Source organism: Aspergillus pseudoviridinutans (assembly GCF_018340605.1).
Source record: "Aspergillus pseudoviridinutans IFM 55266 DNA, scaffold_2, whole genome shotgun sequence".
Lineage (NCBI taxonomy): Eukaryota > Fungi > Ascomycota > Eurotiomycetes > Eurotiales > Aspergillaceae > Aspergillus > Aspergillus pseudoviridinutans.
The window spans coordinates 3,425,434-3,451,109 of record NW_025091282.1 but is presented as its reverse complement, the minus strand read 5'-3'; the positions used below and the strand labels follow the sequence as shown (position 1 = coordinate 3,451,109).

The 25,676-nt window shown below is 50.6% G+C and overlaps 6 protein-coding genes across 6 annotated transcripts; 3 read left to right on the top strand and 3 right to left on the bottom strand.

The window, feature by feature from the left end:
- Positions 1 to 5,386: 5,386 nt before the first annotated feature.
- On the top strand, positions 5,387 to 7,583 carry Asppvi_003260 (patatin-like phospholipase domain-containing protein; the record flags this gene model as incomplete). The annotated part of the gene is made up of 2 exons (XM_043299228.1): positions 5,387 to 6,820; positions 6,879 to 7,583. 2 exons carry the CDS (start codon positions 5,387 to 5,389, stop codon positions 7,581 to 7,583), a joined length of 2,139 nt encoding a protein of 712 aa, XP_043155163.1.
- Positions 7,584 to 8,265: 682 nt separating this feature from the next.
- On the bottom strand, positions 8,266 to 11,784 carry Asppvi_003259 (tetratricopeptide repeat protein; the record flags this gene model as incomplete). The annotated part of the gene is made up of 5 exons (XM_043299227.1): positions 8,266 to 9,170; positions 9,223 to 9,438; positions 9,498 to 10,329; positions 10,388 to 11,423; positions 11,477 to 11,784. 5 exons carry the CDS (start codon positions 11,782 to 11,784, stop codon positions 8,266 to 8,268), a joined length of 3,297 nt encoding a protein of 1,098 aa, XP_043155162.1.
- A 1,448-nt stretch (positions 11,785 to 13,232) lies between these two features.
- Asppvi_003258 (RNA-binding protein VTS1) lies at positions 13,233 to 15,182 on the top strand (the record flags this gene model as incomplete). The annotated part of the gene is made up of 3 exons (XM_043299226.1): positions 13,233 to 13,734; positions 13,790 to 15,072; positions 15,126 to 15,182. The coding sequence occupies 3 exons, from the start codon at positions 13,233 to 13,235 to the stop codon at positions 15,180 to 15,182; spliced, it is 1,842 nt and encodes a 613-aa protein (XP_043155161.1).
- A 686-nt stretch (positions 15,183 to 15,868) lies between these two features.
- Asppvi_003257 (EMC6 family protein) lies at positions 15,869 to 16,346 on the top strand (the record flags this gene model as incomplete). Its single annotated transcript, XM_043299225.1, has 2 exons — positions 15,869 to 15,943; positions 16,002 to 16,346. 2 exons carry the CDS (start codon positions 15,869 to 15,871, stop codon positions 16,344 to 16,346), a joined length of 420 nt encoding a protein of 139 aa, XP_043155160.1.
- Positions 16,347 to 16,454: 108 nt separating this feature from the next.
- On the bottom strand, positions 16,455 to 18,838 carry mfs56 (putative MFS multidrug transporter; the record flags this gene model as incomplete). Its single annotated transcript, XM_043299224.1, has 8 exons — positions 16,455 to 16,562; positions 16,631 to 17,277; positions 17,325 to 17,432; positions 17,491 to 17,887; positions 17,945 to 17,980; positions 18,028 to 18,040; positions 18,098 to 18,437; positions 18,493 to 18,838. 8 exons carry the CDS (start codon positions 18,836 to 18,838, stop codon positions 16,455 to 16,457), a joined length of 1,995 nt encoding a protein of 664 aa, XP_043155159.1.
- Positions 18,839 to 19,456: 618 nt separating this feature from the next.
- On the bottom strand, positions 19,457 to 22,109 carry Asppvi_003255 (SLC26/SulP family anion transporter; the record flags this gene model as incomplete). The annotated part of the gene is made up of 3 exons (XM_043299223.1): positions 19,457 to 21,550; positions 21,608 to 21,753; positions 21,809 to 22,109. The coding sequence occupies 3 exons, from the start codon at positions 22,107 to 22,109 to the stop codon at positions 19,457 to 19,459; spliced, it is 2,541 nt and encodes an 846-aa protein (XP_043155158.1).
- Positions 22,110 to 25,676: the final 3,567 nt, after the last annotated feature.

The following is a 25,676-nucleotide window of genomic DNA, read 5'->3' as shown; positions in this document are numbered from 1 at the left end:
TGGGGCTGTTGTCAAGGTACCACACCCCGTACACGGTATGGTACGGTACGGTGGTGGAATATTTGGAGTACCTTAAGAGTTGTAGGCATACATTATTTCTTTCCCGCAGTGTTGTTCTACTCTTACATTATTCGAAATAATAATAATATCGTAATGTTATTCGTTGGTTTTAATATGCACTTTGCTCCTTTCAAACCGCGATTCATGTATAGATTCATCAGTGGCGACCTAATTTGGGGCAAGCGCAGACGTGGTTTGTCCAATGTCAACACCATTCTTTCCTGTGCCGCCCCTATCAAGTTGTGTAGTGATACTAATGTACAGAGTACCAAACGATAAATAAATTGAGCAAGCAGCTAAAATGTAGGTAGACAGGTACGTACTAACATATTTCGTGATCTCCAGCAGATTGCCAGTCTATGATACATTATCTTTCTATTTGCCCTGACATTGCACTCGAAAGTATCAAATAATGTATCATCCATATTATCGAACCTTTGGTACTGGCCAACCTTAGTTATTTTAACGTACCACCTAAAACGAGAGGAACCAGAAAGCATCATTCTTCGGGTCTGGGAAAATAGTGGGCTATCTCTCCGAATTCTTGAGGGAGCGGGTATCCCGATCGCCGACCTTGAATTCAAAACGTTATCAATTTCGATAACAAAGTCCAATTAAACAAGCAAACCTTCAAAGGGCACACTTTGTGTGTGTACACAAAATATGACGACTGCGGAGCTGATCATGAGTAATTATTCCAATCGCAGCCACATGATTCAACCTAGGCAAGCTCAACAAAATACTGGTCGGCTGAAAAGTATTTCGGCTTGCGTTATTGCTGTTACTAGTAGTCACTCCCGTTCCCCTACTGACCTCGATTTGGAGGTGGTATCGAATCCTAGCGTTCGCTTGACCCGTGCTCCTCTATGGTCCACATTTTACGATGCAACTGCGTCTGTGGTACTTGCGCGCCCCTCTGTGATTGGTTGGAGGGATCTCAGCGTGCAGCTGATAGCGCCCTGGCGGACATGCAAGTATATGCACAATGGACAAATCACAGGCGTGACCCAGTCACCTACATAACGCTTTACCAAGGAAGCTCTAGATAGGAATAGCAGGTAGGCAGTGAAGCAATTAGGACGGAATTAAAGAGTGCTAGAAGTGGCATCAGGGACAAGGGGGATCATGATAGGTACAGAATAAGAAAAACAAAGAAATCAGCCTACAGTAAGACCATACACTAGCGGCCTCATTTTGATGAGAATCAGAAACTTTGAAGCTACTCCGCATCCCGTACATCGATACCATATCAAGACACTATCAATCATGGAATTCCGTATCTGAAACTTTCCTTGGATTGCTCAGCATCGCAAATATCAGTGGGACTCGGACCTCGCATTGACCTTGAGATTTCTGAAAGGCTCAAGTGGTGCATTTAGTATTAAATTCTGCATTAATTTCTCCTTGTCTTTTCAATATCAAATGACCCGCTTGTGGCTGGGTGGTCATCTTGTCATCGGCCATAAAGATGCTTTGAACCCTTGTTGACTCAGATGCTTACCAAGTGAAGTTGTTAGTTCGAAAATCTCAAGATCACATTGCATTGCATATCCTCGATTTAGTACCAGGTACATTAGCTTTCCCTCCCTTGGTGTTGGGGAAAGCCTCATCATAGGTAAGCTGAAGATATAATTGTCCCCGCTGTCGGTCACACCGCTCATCATCACACCACTTTCCTACAACCATTCCACCCTCCTTGACTTAGAAGGCGGACACCATCAATTGTTTGATCCATGGTTCCTTGCCATCCTCTCCATAATGCCCGCCTTCTTATTGTCAGCTTCATACCATACGAAAGCCCACGTTGTTGTGATCGCCGGAAACGTCTTGCAAGAAGCTGTATTGGCCACAGCTCTCTAAGCTGACCGGTATCAAGACTTTTGTGTTCGTACGTGGATCAAAAACACTCATGAGCCTTTTAGAAAACAAACTGTTGCCGAAACTTCAGGTTGCTGGATGAACCGATCAAATGGTGTTTCAGAAGTGATGCATCCCTTGAGCTCCTTGCTTGGAGGGAAAAGTTTGGTGGTCCATTCATGAGAGCTGGTCATTGACAGCATGGTTTGCAAACGCGGAGTCAGTTGCAAGCGAATGCGAGGTATCGCTACAGCAGATGCACCTGTTGTGAGCGAATCTGGCGCATGGAGATATCCTACGAAAGTTTCTGCTAGATAGCTAAGTATGCTTCCACAAACACCAATAATTTTGGAGGATACGCGGCCTTCGCAGGTAGGTTACTGTCAACATTTCACATTACGGGAGTGCGGTGTTGAGCTCTTGTTTACGCGGACCCCTGGGCAACTGTGTTCTACGCAACGGGGAAAAAGTTCTTGGCGGGCAAAGATGCTTGGAGTTTTAAATCTCCTATTCGTTCTCCGATGTAGGAGCATTCTGCATGAAAGGTCAATATGCAGTAAGGGGAAATGATGAGGAAGAAATTTCAAGGCTTGGAAGACCAGCGCATAGCATTCTTTTCCCTTGGTGAATTCGTCGGGAAGTATTACAGCTATGACATATGACTGAAGCCCGTAACCCAAGTTGCTGAAACATCATCCCTTGAGCGGAGGAAATCCGTCCTACTACCCGCTCTGATGAAGAGAAACCGGGCCGGGCGTGGAGACTTGGATAGCATTTGCAACTACATAACTTACTATTTCAGGAAGGGAAGATCTGACGGCTTCCCTTTTTTCTTGTGGGCGGGTCGACTCTCCACTGCGGCCAACCGCCCGAATGATCAGCGATCCTTACGCGAGGAGCGATTCTCGTGCCAATCAAATCCACCGTGGCGATCATACGCACCGTGCATTGTGCACAGTGCGCCTCCAAGCGGTAACTCAGCAGACGGAGTAGTGCATACTATTCGACTATCCATAGGTCAACTCCCATGATGTATGAACGCAGCGCCAAGCAAAGATTCGGCGCCGACTAGTGGTAACGATGCCTACATATGTCTTCGTGCACATACCATCATACCAAGGCCGTGAAAAATGACCGATCTTCATGCACGAGTCAGAAAGAGGAAGACATCCGGCGTAACAGGCCGGATCACGAGTGCGATTGGGTGGTGCGGCCGTTCCATGGAGGGGAGGGCACAATTAAGATTAAGACCCATGCAGGCTGCTGTTTCTGGCAAGGTGATTGTCCTTTGTTTAGTAACAGTTCGGAAAATACGGAGTAGATTCCTCGAAAAAGGACAGTGCTTAACGGCGGCCGGGGTGTGAGGTAGTATTTCCCAACACCAAGCGGCTATCGCGCGTTAAGCGAATAAACTTGGTTGAATTACCTGATGTAAACAGAGTTACACTCTACGGACGAGAAAGCTGGATGACTGTATTGATTCCCTTTCTGAGAAGTCGAGCTTCGGCAGAGGACTTCTGGGTACTATTTGCCGGGCTTCAATATTTTGCGGATAGCATCATAGCTGAGTAAAAGCCAGGTGGAACAAATCAAGTGAATGACCTGGACGCTTTTCTTTTTCTGCCTCTGGAGGCCTCTCCAGTCTACGTTATAGGGGACCATTTACGGCCAGCATCCTGTGGAAGCGGCAACAAGCCGAGCACGCTAAGTCGAGCACGCTACTGCTGCATCTACCAAGGCACACATTAGCCCCAATTCCTTCCATCTCAAGTGGTGGTATCAATCGCCACCGCTGTTTCCTCAAGGAAGTCCATACCTACGTCAATAGGTAATTGTTGGCACACCGTATACTATTTCCCAACTTTATACCAGCGGGGTCGTGTCTGCAACGCTAGGCAGGATATCAAGCAGTAGCTGCAAATCATTCGCCTCGATGATGCTTGAGCCGAGCCAGTAAGCATAGCACATTCTTGGGCCGATCTTATCGGATCGAACCATCGCTATCTTCAGCGCATACATTGGTTCCTTCAGGGTATGCTTGTCGCCTTGCACTAGAGGGAGTCCCGCCAGTGAAAATTTCCTTTGTCCGGAGTACCGCATTTAGATATCCCGCAATGCTTGAGGATGATGTATGAGGCTTGCTTGATATTTCAGTCTTGCTGATCAATGTTCCTGACCCCGCTGAACTCTTCAAGAAGATTTCTTCCTCATTACTGAGTATTCTGCGTAGACTACGTAAACGCTGGTTATGTGGTTGAGATTTGGGCCGCTAATGCTGCGGTGCTTTGTTGATGCGGATGGCTCTCTTCTTCCGAATGGAGAGACCCCTCATGGGCGGTGTCATGTCCAAAACATAGCTATGTATCACCAATGGCTGACTGCAGCGCGCTCTTTGTTTGGTGTCGTAGGCTAAAACTGGGGTAACCAATGGTATGTATGCGACTGTCTGGCTGACTATCAATTAGGTAGTGGTCCGTTGCCGGGGTTTGTTTGATGATGTTTACGGAGTAGTACTCCCTTCACGCCACGCATTCTAAACCCAGCTAATCTGTTGCCTAGACATGCGCATTGCCTTGGATATCGCGTGGGCTGTGAATGTATGCGTGTACAGGACGCATTCCAATGTGCCCCAGATTAGAAGGTAAGATCCGGGGTAACTTGCGTGGAATGCATTGCCAAGTGTACACACACGTGATATAGGGGGGTATGCGCACCATGCTTTGGCTTCGAAGATCAAGAGCAATACGGGTAAAGATGTGTCAGGGTTGCGTTCTGCATTGCCGATCTATCAGCAACTTTGGCCATACAGATCAGACATGCGCAGCAAATGCTTTGATGGTGGCTAACATGGACCTGCTGAAGTCTCAAAAAAGTATCAAGTGTGTGTGAGGCAAAATCGGTCATCCTGGCAGTGACTGAGAGCAGTAGATGGCTGATCAAAATGCTAGCTATCCTGATTTCCCGTCACTAAGGTGTCCGTTGTTTGGAGCGTTCAGTTGGTGCTAGAGAGCGAATACAAGCTGCAGATAGCCTAGTAACCGCCCCTACGCAAAAAAAGAACATCTTCGACGTCGATACTCCGTAGGTACTCCGTCGTTTGGTCTACAGTTTCGGCCTGTCTTTATCTGAGCCCTTGCCCTCACCCCTGTAAGCGTTAAATTGACAGATCCGTGGTCCTGTGTTTTCGGACCGTCAGTGAGCGGGGTTTTATCAGAAGGTTATCTTCTTCCGCCTAGCTGATTAGTCATTTGATATGATTATCTGCACTAGTACAAGGAAAGCTTAGAGCTCATCAGCCACACCACTTACTAACCTGGAAATGGAATTGTGGCTTGCTTTGCTGATCCGTGGGGCGGTGATACCGTCTGACGTCGATGTCAGTTGGTTGTGGCTTGCAACAGGCTTGGAGACAACATCTTAGCAACGTCTCTTCTTCCTTCTACCTACCCATTATGAATGATTTCCAACAATGACATCGGATGAGAAGTCTGCAACTCGCGACATATACGATCCCAATACACTTCCCGACTATGACCGGGAGTTTATCAACCCGGATGACCTCCGGCAGTTCGAGAAGGCGCTGAATGCCCCCGAAGCCTCTCCTCTAGTTGCGCTCAATGACTGGCGTCCAGTGAATCAACGAGTTCGGAAAAGTCGTCGAACCAAACCGAGGAGAAGCAAAGATGAAACGCGAGAAGGTGTTCTCTACACGGTCTTGAAGTGGCCATTCCTATTCACGGTTTTCGCATGGATTACGGTCCTCGGCTTCACATATGCACTGACGCGCTTGTATATCTTCCTATATGAGCAATGTGTGACGTGGCGAGGCCAGAGGGAGCGACTCAGGAGGGAGCTCTCCATCCAGACGAACTATCAAGACTGGCTGAAAGCAGCACAGGCCCTCGATACTTACCTCGGAAATCTCAAGTGGAAGGAAACGGACGAATATGCTTACTACGACCATCTTACCATCAATAAAGTGGTTGCACAGCTGAAGCAAACTAGAAAGGCAGCCGAGACGGAGATGCAGAATGGACGCTCAGGCCTGAGTAATCCGCCTGCTGTCGAAGAGCTTTGCTTCCTGCTCGAAGCATGCGTGAAGAACAACTTCGCAGGCGTGGAAAATCCTCGACTGTACAGTGAAACATATTCAGGGACGAAAGATCTCGTGCAGGAGTACATTGATGAAGTCCACTCTTGTATCCGGCTAGTCCTGGATAGTAAACAGATCCCAAATGAGGACAAGTATCAGCATTTCAAGCATCTGGACACCAACTTCGGTCGCACGGCTCTCTGCCTATCTGGCGGTGCCACATTTGCCTATTACCATTTTGGTGTGATCCGGGCCCTGCTCGATAACGACGTCTTACCCGAGATCATTACAGGAACGTCAGGGGGAGCCTTGGTTGCCGCTCTAGTCGCTACTAGGACTGATGAGGAACTGAAACAGCTGCTCATCCCGGCTCTGGCTCATAGGATCAGGGCGTGTCATGAGGGCTTTACAACGTGGGTACGTCGTTGGTGGCGAACGGGGGCCAGGTTTGACACTCTGGATTGGGCTCGCCAGTGTAGCTGGTTTTGCAGGGGCTCGACGACATTCCGAGAAGCCTACGAGAGAACGGGGCGTATATTAAATGTTTCCTGTGTTCCGTCTGACCCTCATTCACCGACGATTCTTGCAAACTATCTCACCTCGCCTGATTGTGTCATCTGGAGCGCAGTCCTTGCGTCCGCAGCAGTTCCTGGTATTCTAAACCCGGTTGTTCTAATGACCAAGAAGCGTGATGGAACACTGGCTCCGTATTCTTTCGGACACAAGTGGAAGGACGGCAGTTTGCGGACGGATATACCTATCAAGGCTTTGAATCTGCATTTTAACGTAAATTTTACTATAGTATCACAGGTAAGTCCTGCTTGCATTGTGTCATTAGTAACATATTCTAACGAAGTCATTTGGATAGGTCAATCCGCATATCAACCTCTTCTTCTTCAATTCCCGAGGATCCGTCGGCCGGCCTGTCACGCATCGTAAAGGCCGCGGGTGGCGCGGAGGGTTTCTGGGGTCAGCGATTGAACAATATATCAAACTCGATATGAATAAATGGCTTAGAGTCCTCCGCCATCTCGAGCTCCTGCCTCGACCCATGGGCCAGGACTGGAGTGAGATCTGGCTGCAGAAATTTAGCGGCACCATCACGATCTGGCCTAAGAGCGTCCCCTCCGACTTCTACCACATACTATCGGACCCTAGTCCTGAGCGACTAGCACGCATGCTTCACGCGGGCAAGCAAAGCGCTTTCCCGAAGATTCAATTTATCAAGAACAGGCTCAAAATCGAAAACGCCATCATGCAGGGTCTGCAACTGTGTTCCCCGGGCGGAGGAAGGGTGATGTCACCGATCCTATCTCGCCGACGCCAGGACCGTGCACAGGAACATGCAGACCGGATGGTGGAGCGTCTCGACCAGAGCTTCCCGGAGCGCCAGTCGGATTACAAAGATGAGTCACATTACACGGAAGTCTCAGACAGCCTGTCTGCAAGTTCGTCTCGCCCACACACCCCAGACGCGCGACGAAGCAGCCTGTTCGAGGAAATGCGGCGCCAGTCAGCCGTGTTCTTCGACGATTCGGACATGTACGCCGATGAGGACTCAGTAGCCAAATAGAGTGCCCCTGTCTTCTGTCCTTCCATTCCATCATCGATTTCTGTTTCCGGATGCCTGCATGGATGGCTGGTGGCTAGTCGGCAACGGTGTTAGCGGCCGCCAGGTCACCATGCGTGGTCGATCTTCGGGAATCTTCGCGAAGGGAGAAGGGCTCCCGGTCGCATAGTGCCATTTCTTTTGAACATGTGGTGTGACGTTTTGGCGTATGACATACCCTCTAGAGTAGATCGATTTATTGTATTATTGTTTGCAATCATCACTTGATACCTTGCTGTCGTACTCATTAACATATCGTTTTTGATACTTGGTCCTAGTATGGAATTGAATTGTGTATATTGTCACATGTTATGTAGGAGCTTGAGAAATAGGTAGCTGGCGCAGCAGATAATGCTTCGTGGTAAGTAACAGTGGGCACCTGCAGGTAGAAGTACAAGGCAGATATTTATCTCGTACTTGGATATAAGCATGGACTGGGAAGATGTCGGTATTTCGCCAATTTTCATGAATAGCCCAATATCAGGCATATCGTATCAAAAAGATAGCATTGTTACAGTATCAAAACAGGCTCAAATCAGTGTATATCGCAGGCACAGGCGCCGACCTTAGTAGAGATATAATGTTCGTTGCGTCGTTCATAGTAACCAGTATAGTACAATTCGTTCATGGGTTTCGAAGCCGAGCATCATATAACCAAGAATTTACTCGTCACCTCCCGCGCTGACTCGAGGTCGCCGCTCAACGCGAAAACATTCTGTAGCGCAACGGCAGCTTCGCGCGAGAAGTCCTCCACGAACGGAATCCCAACTTGCCCAGCGTGGTCCGTATCCTCCATTACGACGTCGCTACCGTCCGCTGGGCCCGTGTTCGTGGTCAATGGCTGAGACACCTTACCCTGAGATTCCGTCTGGATCTGCTCCCCAAGCGCCAGGACACGCTGATAACCTTCGATGGCGAGATGCGCGAGGCCAAGTAGATGCCATACGCGCGCAAAGTTGAACTCCATTTCCTGCCGTTCCTGGAGGAGGCTTCCCTTTCGCTCGCGAACGCGACGGTATTCGTGCATGAATGAAAGACCCTGCATGATGAGGTAGTGGCGGTTGTCGGACTGACGTTTGAGCGAGTGGTGGATGTAGCAGAGGGCTATGGAGAGGAGGACAGCAGGGTTCTGGTCGTCGAGATCGTATGCGCGGAAAAAGTAGTTGAGAGCTGGGTAGAAACTGTTGCCGGAATATAGGATGTGGCCATATAGCACAAGCAGGGCAACGTCCAGTTGGTCAGCGGGAATGGCTTCGCCTGACTCGTCGCGTGTGGTAAGCGTCGCACGCTCCTTGTAGATTGACTCGCGAACTGCTTTGCTGGGTCTGGAGTCATTGGGGCCATCCGGGATGGAAAAGTCCATGGCCTTGATCTGCCGCAGCATGAATTTCATGTTCGGTGAGGAATGGAAGAGAGACCGGTGAGGGTCGCCGCAGAGACGGCTCAGCATGGAGAATAAGCGATATGTGTCTGTGACAAACTGATACTCTTTGATGAACCAGCGTGCTTCATTTGCAAGCGTTTCCTCGTCCTGCGCCCTCAAAGCACATGCTGTACGGGTCAGTATACCGTCAAGCGGCACCAAGGTGCGGGGGCTACTCACTAAACCAGCAGACGTGGATCAGGCGAGTGCAAGGTTTCGAGTGATACCAAATACTGGCATCTGCAGCGGCTGCAAGACTATCGTAGGCTTCGTCAGGCTCCCCTTGGCCTGAGACTACAAGAGCGTACTGCAGGAACAAGTCCAGCCACTCATCGAAGCTGATACCATGGTAGTCGGTCGGTACAGCATCCTGAAGAGGCTCTTCGGTAACTGTGCCTGTTATAAATGTAAGCTAAGCCGGACCATGTCATTTCGGAGCGCGTTTCTCTACATACCTAAAGATTCCTGAAGACGACTTGCCATTTCCTGCATCTCATCCATGAGAGTACGATTTTTATACTTTCCCGCCTTCCTTTGTGCTTCCCTTGAATAGCCGAGAAAGACGATGTTGCGTTGGAAAGGATAAAACACCTTATTGGAGCGAAACTCACGTAGCAAAGCATCCGCGATGTCAAGCCAGTCCTCGATGGCTTCGGCATTGCCCTCTTTGACCCTTGGGTGAATATCCAGCAACTTCCCATACAAAAATTGGACAAGCTCTGTCCTTTCTCCCTCCGCTTCTTGGATATTTCTCTTCGTAGCGCTTACGGAAGTGGTGGTAAGCGTCGGGGCCAGTCCTTCAGCATGTTCAGGCGGTACGGCAATTCTCAGACCTGGTAGTTCCGGATCGGTCTCGGTTCTGAACTCCAGCGCGAGCTGTTCCAACCGAGTATCCTTTCTCCGGCGATGAGTTCTGGTTTCCTGTCGCCCAAGCAGGACGGCTTCGTTGACGTACTTCAGCGCTTGTTCAGTCATTCCGATGCTCTCGTACAGCTTTGCGAGCTGTGCACGCGATTCTATGTTTCTTGCATCATATTCTGCCACCGTAAGATAGCAGTTCTCAGCTTCTTCAATGTTGCCCAACCGCATGAAGCAGTCTCCCATAGCCATGAAATAGCTGATGTCGGCATACTCGGTAGTCTGCTGGATTGGTGTATAATACCGCAGCGCGTCCCCCAACAAACCAACTTCCTTGAGCGCATCAGCAACCTCACGGAAGAGGTCGCCATAGTCATAGAGTCTAGCTCCTTCGGAGGTGTCTTCCGGGTTCAACCATGAGAAATGATGCTGTGACTTGGTCAGAATGATCTGAGATCAACAAGCGGCGTTAACCATCTGCACTTACAAGAGCTTCATCCTTGTGATCGTAGCCCATCCTCAGGCGAAATAGACCAAGCTTGATCCGAAGTTCAAGAGGAAGGCCCAACCCATACGAATCTCGCGGCCAACGTCCTGGAATATAACCGTCGACTTTGATGCGCCTAGGAGAATCGTTTGCATCCCATTCGCGGTCGTCTTCGTTGAAATTTTCCCACATGTTATCATCCCGGCGACCAAGAAGCCATCGCGAGACAGACTTAAGAGCTTTTAATCCTTCTTCATATCGTCCTAGATAGCTGAACAATTCGGCGTATATGTTGACATCAGACCAGGAAAAGTCGGGAACATCTTCCGGCTCAAAGGATTTGTAGTACTCAACGCTGTCCGTCCACTGATCTACAGCCTTCTGAATTTCGTTGAGATCAATGTAGGCTTCTGCCAAATTTCGTAAAGCCCTTGGATTATGCGGAAGTTCTTTGAGGATTCTTTCGTACTCGGTGACAGCCCGGCCGTTATGGCCCAACTCTCGATAGACTGCAGCTCTCTGAAACCTCGCATTGTAGTTCTTGGGTTCAATATCAATGACACGACTCAGGCAATAGATGACATCGCTCAGGGCTGCTGGGCGATCATCACCGGCTCGATCAAGTATCATTTGCGCTACCTTGAACCATACCGATGCATCCCTGGGTCGCGTATGAGCGCCGCTGAACAGCGCCGTTAGAGCTTTGTCCTTCTGGCCCTGCGCTAGGAAGATCTCCGACAGCAGCGAGTGGGCAGCAAACATCTCAGGGTTGATATGGATCGCCCGCTTCACAAGATCAATAGCGGTTTCATAGTCGCCATCGATAAAGGCCGAGGTAGCCTCCGAGTGTAGCATCTTGAATTCCGCACTGGGCTCCAGCGGCTTACGAGGTCCTCTCTTAATTCCTTTCCCACCACGGGCGCCCCATCGTCCAGAAAAGGGCCCCGTGCCTCTTCTGCGGCGTCGTCTCCGACCGACCGAATCATCATCGCCTTCCTCTGCCACATTCTCATCTACGTCTGAAGGCTCCTCTTCCCTGAAAAAAACGTCAGTAATCAGGGCCAAGGCGATTCAGATGAACAAACTGACGTTGAAGATTCTTCTGCTGAAAATTCATAAGTGGAGTCCTCTGCCGAGTCATCCATTTGCGAATACTCCTGTGCATCCTCCTCGTCCTCGTAATCCATAGCTTGCTGGCCAGGTAGCTGCGAGGCATTCCGCGAGAACAGATCCTTGTAAAGGCGAGGATCAATTACGGAATGGAGTGAGGATCCGCCCGCGACGGCTGGCTGAGTACCTTGCCAAGGGTACTGCATCGTCTCATCAATGTCAGGATAGGCGGGCTCCTGAGACTGAGGGGGCCGGTCGGACCCATTTCCATCACCGGGATATTCCATCTTCAAAGTGTCCGATATAAACTATCCACCTGGGTCTGTGACGTTGCAGAGAAAATCAAATAGATCGCAGTCCATGAACGCAGGAGAGTAGTGGTGATAAGCTCAGAGATGACCAGGTGCAGATTCCCACAAGCATACAGAATGCGAATGTATCACCAGGGGTAGACTAGACTGACACAGCATCACAAGGAGGTCTCAGAGCAACTCAACTACAGTGCTGGACGTATCTGATAGCATGTATCCAAGTGAGCCGAGTAGAGTACTGTCCCTTGTCTCCACATTCATTCAAGGCGCGTCAGACTCGTTTCGACGCAGACACTGCTGGTTGGTTTCCACGAGGTTGATTCGAAAGAGGATAAAAGGAAAGACAGAAAGGATCCTCATGAGCTTAATTCATAGCAACAGATCCCCACTATCTATAACATGCGAGCTGCTAACAGCAAGCGAGCGGTCTGATTGGGCAGGAGATTCCTCGGACTTCACCAGACTGATGAAACCACAGCAATGTAGATGATGGACTGCCGTGAAGAAGGTACAAAGTAAGTCTCAAAGAGATGAAAGAAATTCTGGATAGTCACAGGATCACAGCAGAAGAGATGGAAGCTTCCTTGCGTAGTCCCTCGGTGCTGTGACTAGCAGATGGCTGACCCAAGGAAAAAAAGCGACCAAAAGCGCCCAACCAGAAAAAGCCTCGACGTCTCCTCAAACTGGAAACTCTTCCTCTTCCTTTCTTCCTCTCTCTTCTTTTCCTCCATCTCTCTCCTTCTTCCATCCCTCTTCCATCCTCCATCATCTCTAGTCTCCTCCCTCTCCCTTTCACCCTTTTGTGCTTTTCTCACTTTCCTTTTTTCTTTTTCCTTTGATGATTCAGGTCTCTGCTTGTTGTGTTTGACACACTATTGCAGTTGGTCCTGACATCCTTTCGTTAAAAAAGAGACAAAAATATACCACGCGAAAAAAATTTCCAAACGGTAGCCTACTACTACAAAATCACCACTGACAGTATTCCGACTCTCGGTCCGCTACGCCTTGCACAACTCCTACCGACGACGACGATATCCCCGACGCGAGACCTCACACATCCTTGAACAAAATCCTTCGATACCCTTTCGGTTCGATCCGTAATCGGCAGAGTCTCGAATCAAGTAGTGCAGCCACTGGCTTGGTCTGTGCCCCGATCGTTGTCGCCTAGAGCTATCGCGGTTGGGTTTCTTCGCCATTGCAAAAACGTGTCTCCATCCTTAGAGAGATTCTCGGCGACCTTCTGTTGTATTGTGATACGGCCTCTTTTCCGTTGTCGTTCAAGTTTGGAGTTTCTTTCTCGCGCAAACTCAGCAGGTACTGCAGGTGTTTTGCAGTAATACTTCTTCTTCACGCACCAGTGCTGTAACAACTCAACCAAAAAGAATTACGCTATCACCGTGCGCGTCGATCATTCGATTGCCCTAATGGCTAGCCACATCATCGGCAACCGTAACAGCACTCCGGACGCCTCCAAGTCGTCCCTTCGTCCACCGTCGTCTTCTCGGAACCTAGGTTCTCACCAGCTACGCGCGTCGGCCGATATGTCAGGCTTCCCGTCTCCGCTGTCGTCTCGCAGCATCCGCCCGTCGTCGGAGGTGTACTTTAACCAGCAGTCTCAGGCTCAGAACAATGCGGAGGATCCATTGGATCGTGCAGCTCAGCAGTGGCTCGCCGATATCGATCAATACGAGACTACTCTGGAGGAGATGGCGGCTGCCACACTTGACCAGGACTTCAAGGATGAGTTGAGTGCTATCGAACAATGGTTCCGCGTCCTCAGTGAGGCCGAGAGAACCGCCGCTCTTTATGCTCTGCTGCAGCAGACAACGCAGGTGCAGATCCGATTCTTCATTCAGGTCCTGCAGCAGATGGCCAAAAGTCACCCAATGTCGGGGCTCTTGTCACCCGCCAATTTTGGTGAGAAGGGTATGTAGAGCTGCTTAGATCCCTGACCTATACTTGCGGCTGACCTGTTCCGTAGACGCAATGTCTAACCGGTTGAACGATGCGATGTCAAAGTTGAACATTGACAGCTCCCGCAACTCCTTGGGTCGCCCTCCGCCGTCCCCTGGTGCCAAGCGCAACTCGGGTTTGGACTCTTCGACCATTAATGCCATGTTCCCCGATGCGGCCGCGGCCATCGCCAAGAAGAAGGCCGAGTTCACGCAGCAAACCGGCAACGCTCCGCCTTCCAACCGCAATAGCGCTGTTTATGGCGACCGCTCCTCGTTTGTTGCACCGACAATCTCCGCCCCGGACAACACAGACAACCTGGGTCAGGCTCCCGCTTCGCCATGGGCTCAACGAGGTAATGAGCCTCAACCGCCTATTGCCCGGCCCAAGTCTTCATCTGGTCAGCAGCCGATGGGACAGTTCAGCCAGGCCTCGTCGGGCCTGCGTTCTCCGCTACCCACCCAGACGGCCACCATCCCCGCTCCTGAGATCGAGGCACCCCTGCTGTCGCCGTACAATGTTGGAAATGCCAGCTGGGCCTCCATGACCAACACTCCGATGACAGCGACCTTCGGTCAGCAGGTGCACCAACCGCCCAACTCGCAGGCCGATATGGTCGCGAATGCCACCGCGATGAAGCTGGCCGCTTTGTCGACGGTCAACAACCGCATCGCCCTGGATGATGCACGCAAGTACCGCCGTGCTCGCTCAAACGATGGACAGGGCAGATCTGCCAACACCAATGTCAACCAGACCATGGTGCAAGGCGGACTTGCAAGCCCCGGTCTTCCGGGAGCGAATCATCTAGTTGCGGGACAGCTTTTGAACGCCCAACAGTTAGCTGCGTTGCAAGCTCAACAGCAGGCGGCGATGGCGGGTCGACGGTCCCGCCCGACCTCCCCAGGCATTGCCATGCAGGGAGGCGCGCTTGGAGCAATGGGCTTCACCTCACCGCAAAACAATGGCTTCCTGGCTGCTTATGACCCGAACAATCCGTTACTGGGTAATGGATTGGGTGCTCTGGGTCTCAGCCAGTTCGGGCTCGGCGGTCATGAGGGCTACCTCTCTGATCATTCCGAAGTCACTCGTGGCCGCTCTCCCCGGGGCCGTCGTGGCAGCTCCAAGCCGCCAGAGGATCCTACCGACCCAAATCTTCTGAAGGATATTCCCAGCTGGCTGAGGTCTCTTCGCTTGCACAAGTACACGGATAACCTGAAGGACCTCAAGTGGACCGAGCTGATTGAACTCGATGACAAGGCTCTGGAGGATCGAGGTGTTAACGCTCTTGGCGCTCGGAACAAGATGCTCAAGGTTTGTCTCGCCCAACCCTTGAACTGACAGGATGTATTTACTGACGATCACAGGTGTTTGAGCAAGTCAAGGAGGCCAAGACCGAAGGAAAACTTGATAACATTGCGTGATGACACGGATTTATTTCTGTCATTTCTTTTTTCGTTCTAACATTCTCTCAACTGCATTAATTTGACTAGATTGACCTTGGCATAAGTGGCAGGATCCGACCTATGAGCGATCTCTTTGGAATGAGCTTTGGAAGGAGAGATGTATGTACTTTTTGTGACGTGCTTTTTGGCTTTACGCGGCCGATCAACGGATCAACAGAGCGTGCCGCATTTGAGAGGCCCGGTTGTGTCTCAAGTGCTGGCGATGTCTGGAAACGGGTTATGAAAGCAACGGGTCTGTCTGACCAGGATGTGCAGTGTTTGATTTACTACTGTTATGTTATGCACATAATCAATTAATATGACATGATTTGAGCAGTCCCTAGCAGTTATTACAAGCGTAATGGAGTGTGTGCAGTCAATTTCCTTAATCCGTAGGACCTAGGTAGGTAAGGTAGATGAGGTAACAAGCATTGTGATTGGCTGGTGGAGCTCTTCGACAGCGGTGTCAACCTCCGTGTATCAACTTACMAGATCCCCACCACTTTACCAGAGGTAGACACATCACTTTCGAACTCTCACTCATTACCATATTATATCCACATCATTATCAAAGATTCCACAACCAACAGCATACCAACACAAACTTGGATTGAGCACACACAAGACCACCACCTCGAAAGAAAGAACCAGAACCAGCACAGAAAATGCCTGCTACAAAACAAGAACTCTCCCTGCTAATCAACCCGCTCGTCCCGGAGTCCGTCCAACATAATAACAGAGTTAGACTCCCTTCACCCCCTTGTCTAACTGGCTGAATGGTAGTATTGACAGAAACAGGTCCTCTCCCAACTCCACTCCCTCACCTCCTTCCTTCTAGGCCTCACAGCCGGAATCCTCGCGCTGCAATCGGCCACCGGCTTCGCGTTTTATCTGCTCGGGACGGTGCTTGTATCGGGATTGTTTCATCTGCTCGTTCTCAGGAGGAGTGGTGGGAAGGGGGCCGGTGTGTTTTTCCCGGGTGCTGGGGGAGAGATTGCGGGAATTGATGGGAGGGGGTTCGTTAAGGGGAACGGAGGGAGGAGAGGCGCGTGGAGGGATGTGTGGCTTGGGGGCGGGGTGCTTGGGGAGGCACTCTCCGGGTTTATTCTTGGGTGGGCGGGTGTCGGGGGTGTTTTGAGGTGATGTCTTTCTCTTCTTTCTTGGATTGGATTGGATAGGGGTTGGATAGATGTGTGGTGGAGGGTTTGGATGAGGGTGTATTATTATTATTATCTGGAATGACAGTACATGCTATGCTACTCTATGATATGCTTGGCTCTGCGGGAGGGGATGGAGTTCGGTGTCCTCTTCTTGTCTTGGCTTGGGCTTGTTGGTGTGTTTGTATCTGTTTACGTTGCCCTGTCTGTGTCAGTATTTACTGTAAAAGGCGACGAGAAGGGCCAAAGGGAAGGGGAAAGGGAAGGTACCGTAAGTAATGCCCACAGGTACGGAACGTATATGACCTCGCTATGGCCGCCCTCGTCTGCTCCTTCGGTCCCGGTCCCAGCCTGCTTCTGACGCTGACGCGAACGCTCCGGCTTGATCCATACATTACCCATCACCAATCCCGTCGCAAGACTCAACCCGATGAGGGGCATGATAGCAATAAACGCCCACATGATCGCCTCCTTGCCCGCAGTTCGGATAGCCTCCTGCTCCGGTTCAGGCAGACCAGCAATGTACTCCAACGAAGACCCGTTGTGCACGTCCAGCCCGGCCATATCCCCGCTCCCGCTGCTCTTGTTCGAAAGCCGATTGTTGAAAACACTCCCCATAATCGTCAACCCCAGCGTTCCGCCAAACGGCAGCGCAAATCGCATCAGCGACATCGCCGGGGCGATCTTCTCAGGCCACACGCCTGCCGTGTGCAGGTTTATGGGCATGAGACGGAGCCCCGTGCCTGCGCCCGCGAGGACCATCATCCCGTTTATAAGGGTGGTGTTTTGCGTGCTGATGGCCCAGATGAGGACGGCGAAGGCGGTGGTTTCGGTGATTGTGCCCGTGTTGATGGTGAAGAACGTCTGGGCTGGGTAGACGTTGCAGAGGTAGACGGCGATGTAGACGCCGGCTTTTTCTGTTAGCTTTGATCCTGGAGTTAGAGTAGGGGGCATGAGAAAATACCTCCTAATCCTGGAATGTAGTAGAGCAGGTTGATACCTGCTGTCGAGGCAGGATAGGCTTCGACTAGGGTGAAGTATATGCCGATGAAATAGAAGATGGAGTACATAGCTGCAACGCCAAGCGTCAGTACCTGTGAACCATAGGAAACAAAAGATGAGATGAGTACCTGCTCCACTGGAAAGCTCCAAAACTGCAAGCCAAATCGTATCGCGTCTGGAGAACATGCTATACGGCAGCATGGGTACCTGCTTTGGGAACATCCGAGCAAACAATCTGCCTGGCTCGAGGAAGTACTCGTACACGAAAAACAGCACAAAGCACATGCCGCCCACAATCAGTGGCACTAGAACCTCGGGGGAAGACCAGGGATATGTCGGCCCTCCCCAGGCCGTGCCCAGGATGATGAGGCCGGCGCCGAAGATGAACAGGACTGCCCCGCCGATGTCCAGCGTTGCCAGGGCTGGAAGCACGGCAGACGTTCGCGAGCCTTTTTTGAAGACGGTTCCTTCGACAAGCTCATTGCGTAGGAGGACAAAGATCACGATATGCGATATAAAAGCAATCTATGAAGTACGTGGTTAGTTCCAAGATCAGATCCTGCCGTCGATGACCTGACTCACCGGTATGGGCACCAGAAAGCAGTACCTCCAATTGCTCTATTCTTATCAGTCAGAGGCCCGAAAATCCCAAGTCTCAGACTTACATCAGTCAAATACCTGTGCATCACCATCAGCATCAGCGTCACCATCATTAAGACTCTCCAGATGACTTACCCCCCAACAACCGGCCCAACCCCGTAGCCTAAACCCCCCACAAACACAAAAATCGAATTGTTCCTTGCATTTTCTCTCAGCGAAACGCGGTCCGCCAGGACAATCATAATGATATTCATGATCCCGGCCGAGCTCGTCCCCTGCAGCGCCCTCCCCAGCAAAAGCATCCCCCAGCTCTGCGCCGCCGCGCACAGCGTACTCCCCACCAGCATCAGGAACATGGCGAGCTGGAGTACCGCATGCCGACCGAATACGTCGGCAAGCTGTCCGAAGATAGGGATGAATGTTGTCGAAGTTAGTKTGAACGCGGTGACGATCCAGTTGAGTTCATCAAATTTGTCTGGTACAGGTGAGCACGTTGCGCAAGTGAGGATTAGGGCTACGGGAGAACGCACTGAAATGCGATGCGATGGATGGGACTGCCGTGGCAACGATCGTGAGATCTAGAGTGCTCAGGATATATGGGAGCGTCAAGCCACAGATGAGTTTCCATCTGTAGATGCGGTCTTGGCGTCGCTGCTGTTGGCAGAGGTGGCACGGGCCGTCATCTTCTGGGGATGACTGAGGGAGTATGTGCTTGTCCTCTGTCTTTATGGAGGTTTGCTCTGCAGACAAGCCATCGTCTGCTGCAGGAGCAGACTGGCTCGATCGTAAGCGGTGTTGGCAGAGAGGCTTTTTCTCTCCGCCAGACTTGGACCGTGTCCGTGTCTTGTTGTAGATGTGCTTAGCGGCTGCGAACATCGGATTGCAAGCACAGTTACTCTATGTCGATTTCTATCAAAAGAAGGAGAAGAGGTTGATATGATGAACAAGAAAGCAGAGGACATACATCATTTTATAGACGAGCACCTCTGTTGTTTCTGTCACCGGAGCCATTGTGTCGTGGGGTTTCTGTTCCCAAAGAGGCAACTCTCGTATTCTCGAAAGTAGAAGACCCTGGATTAACCGTCAGCCACACGAACAATTGAGTGTCTCTAACCACTAATCAGAATACCCTATTCTTGTCGAATCGGGCTTTATGGATCGACGGGTGTCATTAGCGCAGTCCAAGTGTCTCCTGTCCCGGTATGAAGGCCGGTGCACTGCCACAATGACGTTCCGCCGCAGATACGAGAAACAAAACGAAAAGTGGAAGTCTCAGGAGATAGTGTCTTCATTGACATGATATTATATCCAAGTATCCAATGATTCTATGACTATATACAAAGCCAGACTGTAGGGGTATACCTTGGGATATCCATCCCAGACAAAACTGAACTCGCTGATAACCAGAAACAGAACATGCGCGGTAAGGTAAAAATCCAGATACAGCTGCACGGCGTTCAACTCCAACCAGGGAGATCATTGACGGTGCAATAATCAAGCATCAGTCGTGGCATTCACCTCAGCAGGATCAACATGAAGGTCCTGCTCCGAGTTGGCCAATGCGCTCTGCAGTGCACTGGTCAGGTCGATATGGAAGAACGGCCGGTTCAGGCCCTGGACGAGCGCCACTTTACGGCGGTTCCGGTACGCCTTGCTCTCCGTCAGATCGCGCTGCAGTTTATCGTCATGAGTACTGCTGATGTCGGACGGGGTTTCAATGCTGTGGGTTTCGCGCTCCGTTGCATGCGAGTTGTCCTTGAGACCCTCTTCGATGTCACCGTTCTTCTGTTCCGCTTTGTGGGCCTGCTGGTTGTTCACGAGCTCGGCGAGCGCGGCGGCGGAGGACCTGCCCTCGATTTCGGCAACGCTAAAGATAGGCTTCCATCTGTGAAATCCATCTTCGGAGGCTGGAGTCGGGTAGCCGAAACCGGCGGCGGCCAGGGCTCGCTTGGTCCAGCGGTTGTTGATGTGGGCGAAATGCCATTGCACGGTCTGTGGAGCGGCATAGAGATCCAATTGGTTGCGCACATCGATCAGATTCTGTACGGAGGTCACATCCACGTTGTTGACGGACGAGAAATCAAGAATGACAGCGCGGAGGGTCGGCAGATGCGACCGGTCTTCTTCTTCCTTTCCACGGCGAGGACCAGGGTTGTTCCATGGCCGATCGCCAAGCTTGGTGTAGGAGAAGGGATTCGTACGACGGGTCTGCCGGAAGATTGTCTGGACAAGGTAGTCGGTGTAGTGGTTGCAGTTGGGGTAGTTGAATCCCTCGGAGAATCTGTAGATAAAGATGCCGGGATACGGCTGCTGCACTTCGACCTCAGGGTTAGTTCCATCGGCGTGGTCGATAGGGAGGAAGATAGAGCGTTGCAAGTTGCCCTTGCCATCGGCGGGAGTATATCCGTTGCCCGGTCCATACTTGCCATCACCTTGCACAAGATGGTCACCGATGACCGAGTGAATAGTGACCCTTCCCAGAAACTGGCCGCGAGCTTTCGCAACGCGGAACAGCAGAACGGCTGCGGAAACAGCGACAGTGCAGTAGATTCCAATCTCGATTGAGGTGAACACGGTGACAAACACACCGATAAAGAAGATGATCGCATCCAAGGGAGAGACGCGCCAAAACTGGTACACGGTGTTTGGAGGGGTAATGAGATCGCCCACCGCGTGGATGATGACACCCGCGAGGGATGCCTTGGGGATGTAGTAGAACATAGCCGGCAAGGCGTAGATGGCAAGCAGCACGACAACTGCGGTAATGCAGCCGGCCAAGGGAGTTCGCACTCCCGCCTTGGACTTGATGGCTGTTCGGGAAAAGGATCCAGTGGCGGGGTAGGCTCCTAAGAACGGGCCGAGCAGGTTTGTAACACCAATCGCAACCAGCTCCTGAGAGGGGTCTATGGTATAGTTGTTGACACGGCCGAACGACTTGGAGATGGCAATGTGCTCAATCAAAAGGACGATGACCGCGGCGGGAAGTTCACCGATAAACGTTTTAATGATTCTGGCATTGAGGACGGGGACAGCGGCATGCTGAAAGCCTCGGGGAACTTTTCCCAGAAGATTAAATGCAGCCTTCTTGCGGTGAATGTTCACCGCGGCGCTGATCATCGTGTAGAATAGGATCACGAAGACAGTGCGCAGCGTAGACAGGAAGAAGAAGGTCTTGGCGCGCTGAGGATAGCGCTTTGCGCCAAAGCTACAGGCAGAGCGGATGATATAAAGCATGGCCAAGGCAGTGAGACCCATCGCCGCATCCAGTCCGGCACTGGGAAGGTTCTTGAGGGTGTTGATGATGATATTGTAGGTTGCATCTCGGGTATTGAAGTTGGCAGTCTCGCCTAGTAGGTCTTTGACCTGACCGGAGCAGATATTGAGGGCTGATCCAGTCATGAAGGCAGAAATTGCAGGAAGTGGGATAAAGTCGACAATGAAACCGAGACGGAGGAGACCCATGAGGCAGACGATCCCACCACAGATGATAGCCATGGCGGATGCGATGGTATAAGCGTGCACATCCGGGATCTCTTTCTGAGCTTTGAGGACGATAGTTCCAACCAGCGTAGACATAACCGCAACGGGCTAAAAGCAATGTTAGCATACTAGTCTGCGGAGGGAACAAAAGGTAGAGTTACTCACCCCAATGGTAATATCCTTGGAAGTAGCAAAGAACCAGTAGATCAAGACACCCATAAATGAGGAATAGAGACCGAATTCAACAGGCAAGGCAGCAAGTTTCGCGTACGCCATACCCTGGGGAACGACCACGGCTCCAACAGTCACACCTGAGAATCGATTAGACAGAAGAATAGGGTTGAGGAGCAAGGAGGGATTGCTTACCAGCAACAAGGTCTCCCAAAAACCATTGCATATTGTACCTCGTGATCCAAGTCAAGAAAGGGAAAAGTCTGTAGAAGTAGTGGCCAATATCCTGCCAAGTTGGGCAGAGCTCTTTGAGCCATTCAGCCGAGGTCGGCTCCGGTTCGACGTAGGAATAGGTTTCCACGGTGCCAACGGAGAACGTGGACTCGCCCCGGGTTACCGGGTCAGCATTGGCACCAAGGGGGTCGCGATAGGGAAGCTTGATCCTTAAGCCTTTGGCCAGCCCGTGGCCAATTTTGGTTTTAAGATCGGCAGACATGATGGCTGTGTACGTAGACGAACGTCCGAATGGACCAGGAGATGTCTGGCGGAGAGGGTATAGTATGCCCAGACCTCAGCAGGGCTTGACGAGAAGGTTCGGCGAGCAGAGACCTTCAAATTTGAAACGGGTAGCCGTGTGCCACGGATGAGATTGGCTCAGTCGGTGTGTTGATGAGTGTATTCAAGCAGACTCCATAGCGTCGATGATAGATATATAAGACGGAAAGGCAAAGATCTAGAAAAGCCAAGAGCGATGTCGTGATCCGGAGATGAGAATGCGAATTGCTAGCTATCCGCAACGAATCAGCCCCCAAAGCTTAAGCTGGAAGTGATATTGTCCAGACTGATCAAAAGGCAACCAATATGAACAAGCAATCGAGGGAAATAAAATGATAGTGAGCGTGGGGGAGCTACTTTTTTGGTTGATAAAACAAGGAATCGTAGTGTGGCTTTAGGGAGAGAGCCAGCCGGGGAACGTCTTCTAGCCAGCGGAGGCGTTCGAACACGAACGAGAAAAAAGCAAACGGAGGTCAGGTAGAGGAGATAGATAGAGGAAGGGATGAAGATGGTTTAAAGCAGTAGAGCAAAAAGAAATAGGTGGAGGGTTTGCGTTGACGCCGTCAAGATGTAGATCCCTCATTGGGGGATGGACATGCGAGAACAGGGGAGAAAATCATTAATAATGACAGGATTACTTTTCCAGATTCTCAAATCAAGTCACGCTATTTCGGATCTTGAACAAGGAAGTAAGAATAATAATGGATACTTTTTTTAAACTAGATATTTTATGTACTCCATACCTAGATACGGAGGAGATACCTTTACGTATCTTGAAAATTAAGCCAAGAGCGCACGGCGACATGGGAACCATGAGACCCACATTGATCGGTGGCCAAAGCAAGACGAAAATACTTGTACCTCTGTAAGAGAGAGAAAATAGAGCCAAGGAAGTAATCAGGCCCGAATTTCGAAATTATCAATGCGTCAAATAGAAAAATGCGCCTCAACTCGCCAGATTACAGGTGCAGGCGTAAGAGCCACGTTTACCGCAGAGACAAAGGGAAATCTCTGTTTTTCGGAACACTGAAAGCTCTGAAAGCAGTGAAGCACTAGTATCTGGATAGATACTTGCAAGATGACGACGGGGCGGGTCCATGGTTTGCCATCAGGACCGCATCTAGAAGGACGATGATTATCTCCGCAGCATTTCCGCTCTCTGCAGAGTAAAGCTCCTGAAGGAATATTCGGGTACATCAAAGCTACTGAGCGAAGATATCCATGGCCCTCTATCCGAAAATTGTACTCCGTAATTGTTCTCCGTAACTGTACCAGCTGTTACAACCTAACGATCTCAACTATCCACTCAGTAAGATCTTCAACTCCAAAATACCGAAGTAGGAGTCGTTTAATGCCAAGAACAAGTGGGGACCTGGCGGCAGACTCTCCAGACTTGCGGACCTCACCGCTTTAAGTACAGCCAATCAAAACTACTGATGGGCAGACTGCGACATCATCCGCTGCAGATTTCCTCCAGACTCCACCAAGCTTAACCGCCAATAGGGATTCCGGCAGAACACGCCATCGCATGCATTGATGGTGAAAGCCCCTACCGGCTTGGAAGGTCCACGTGTGCCGTTGCGAGCATTCCTAAGGACGAAGGTGCGTAAGGCAGTGTCCAGTTTGACTAAAGGTGTCGACGCTACTCATCAAGCGTAATCTCGGGAGTCTAAATGTTTCAAGTTTAATTAAGAATAGTAACATGTCAATTAAAATACATGAAAATTCTGAAGAATATGAGCTGGAAAAGAGAATCGAAGACTGAAGAATACAAGAACTGTGGGGTATTTACAAGGAGATTGATAACTTGCCATCGAGAGCGTCTTCACTCTCAGGCTGTCAGCACTCTACAGTTGCTTTAACCTACCAATGCTTAGAGCATTGAGATCAGATCATTCGCATATGCAGACTGCAGGGCTCTAATCCTATTTAGCAACATGTGGCTTGGACTCTCGGCGACGAACCTCCTTCGGTCTTGCTGCACCCAACCCGTTTAAGCTCCGTCCTCCTACAGGCTAGGCTACCTTAGTTAGTTTACTTACAGGACAAGGCTGCAAGCACTCCCCATAGACATAGTCAGCATCACCGGAATGATCAAATTAAAAGCACTTTCAGTGGAGACCGATCCAGCAGCCAACTGCTGAAGGTCTGTCATGAACTCATGACACCGACATGTCTGGATCATCCAGTTCAGCTTCCAAAGTTGCCGAACACAGATGACTTTGACAGCTCCAATCCAAATGTAATCGAATAACGCAGGCAACTGCGGATAATCCGATAATTCTGAGTTTCTCAGAGTCAGACAACACCCAGACGCGCCAGAGTTATAACCCTGGTCTTCCCCACTCTGACACCATCGAGATCAAAATCGCATCATCTCCATCTTATCACAGCGCAGCATTTGACAACTCCTATTTGAATCAAGCTATCCCGTCAAGAGATCCTGCGACAATCAGGAATGAGGCCCAATCGCCCTAAACACTAATCTCTTGACTACGTGCCATCCTACCTAGGTACGAGACTCATCACATCTACCCGGCCACCTAATTTCAAAGCTGGATGGCTGTTTATCATACTTGGCAACCGCCGACGAAGTTATTCTGCTGGGTACGGAGCAGATTGGGAAATATCGCGTTGCCACTAAACACCGAAAGTCTGACGCCCTGGTTCGTGGCTTACTCCCTCTTAGCTCCTGTCACACAGCAGAGTCCGGTCGCCGCATGACTACTCCTGTAGCTAGAAGGCTTGCAATGATCGCTTCGAGGTACAGCCTCTCGCTTCTCATGGAAGGGCTGGGCTCATTTCCATCAAAACGAGGCCATGGCTCATTTACTTTTCCCTGGCTTGGACTGAACGCACCATCCAGCTCTGGCGGATGTGTGAGAAACAAGTAACCGCAAGCGAGACCGCGTGAGAATCTGGGCAGCATGTGCTCTGATACCGCGGATCAGTACCCAAGCTCACGGTTTGCCTCTGTGCTAACGTCCCGAGAACCTTTTGCCTTACATGAAAGTCTTACAGCACTTTCCCCCACACTGTACTTCTTGCATCTGAGCCGTTTTGTCCATGTGGCAAGCTGCAGGGCTACATCGTATTTGTCAATCGAGTTGGACATCGAAGTGCTCACCGGAGAGCATGTCGAGGCAACCAGGAAAACGTGGGACGCCACCCCGTTGTCCTTCTATCATGGTCAGCGTAAAGCATGTCCAAGTCAAATCCGCTGTGCTTGATCAAGCGACCACACTCACGGCGCTACCATGAATTTGATCACTAGTCGAGTCCGAATACTGACCCGTAGTCCGCTTTTGCTTGCGCCGAGCCACCCTCGGTCCATGAGGCAGTCATACGACTCTGCTCCAACGGCCGCTGAATGAGCCGGCTGCAACAATCTAGCTATCAGTCGAGAGCAGTTACTGTTCCTTTCTACCTCATTCAAGCTGAAATCTTCAATCTAGATTTGTCTGCTCCATTAAAAAAGCCATACGTCTCAAAATCTCGTTTCCTCCTT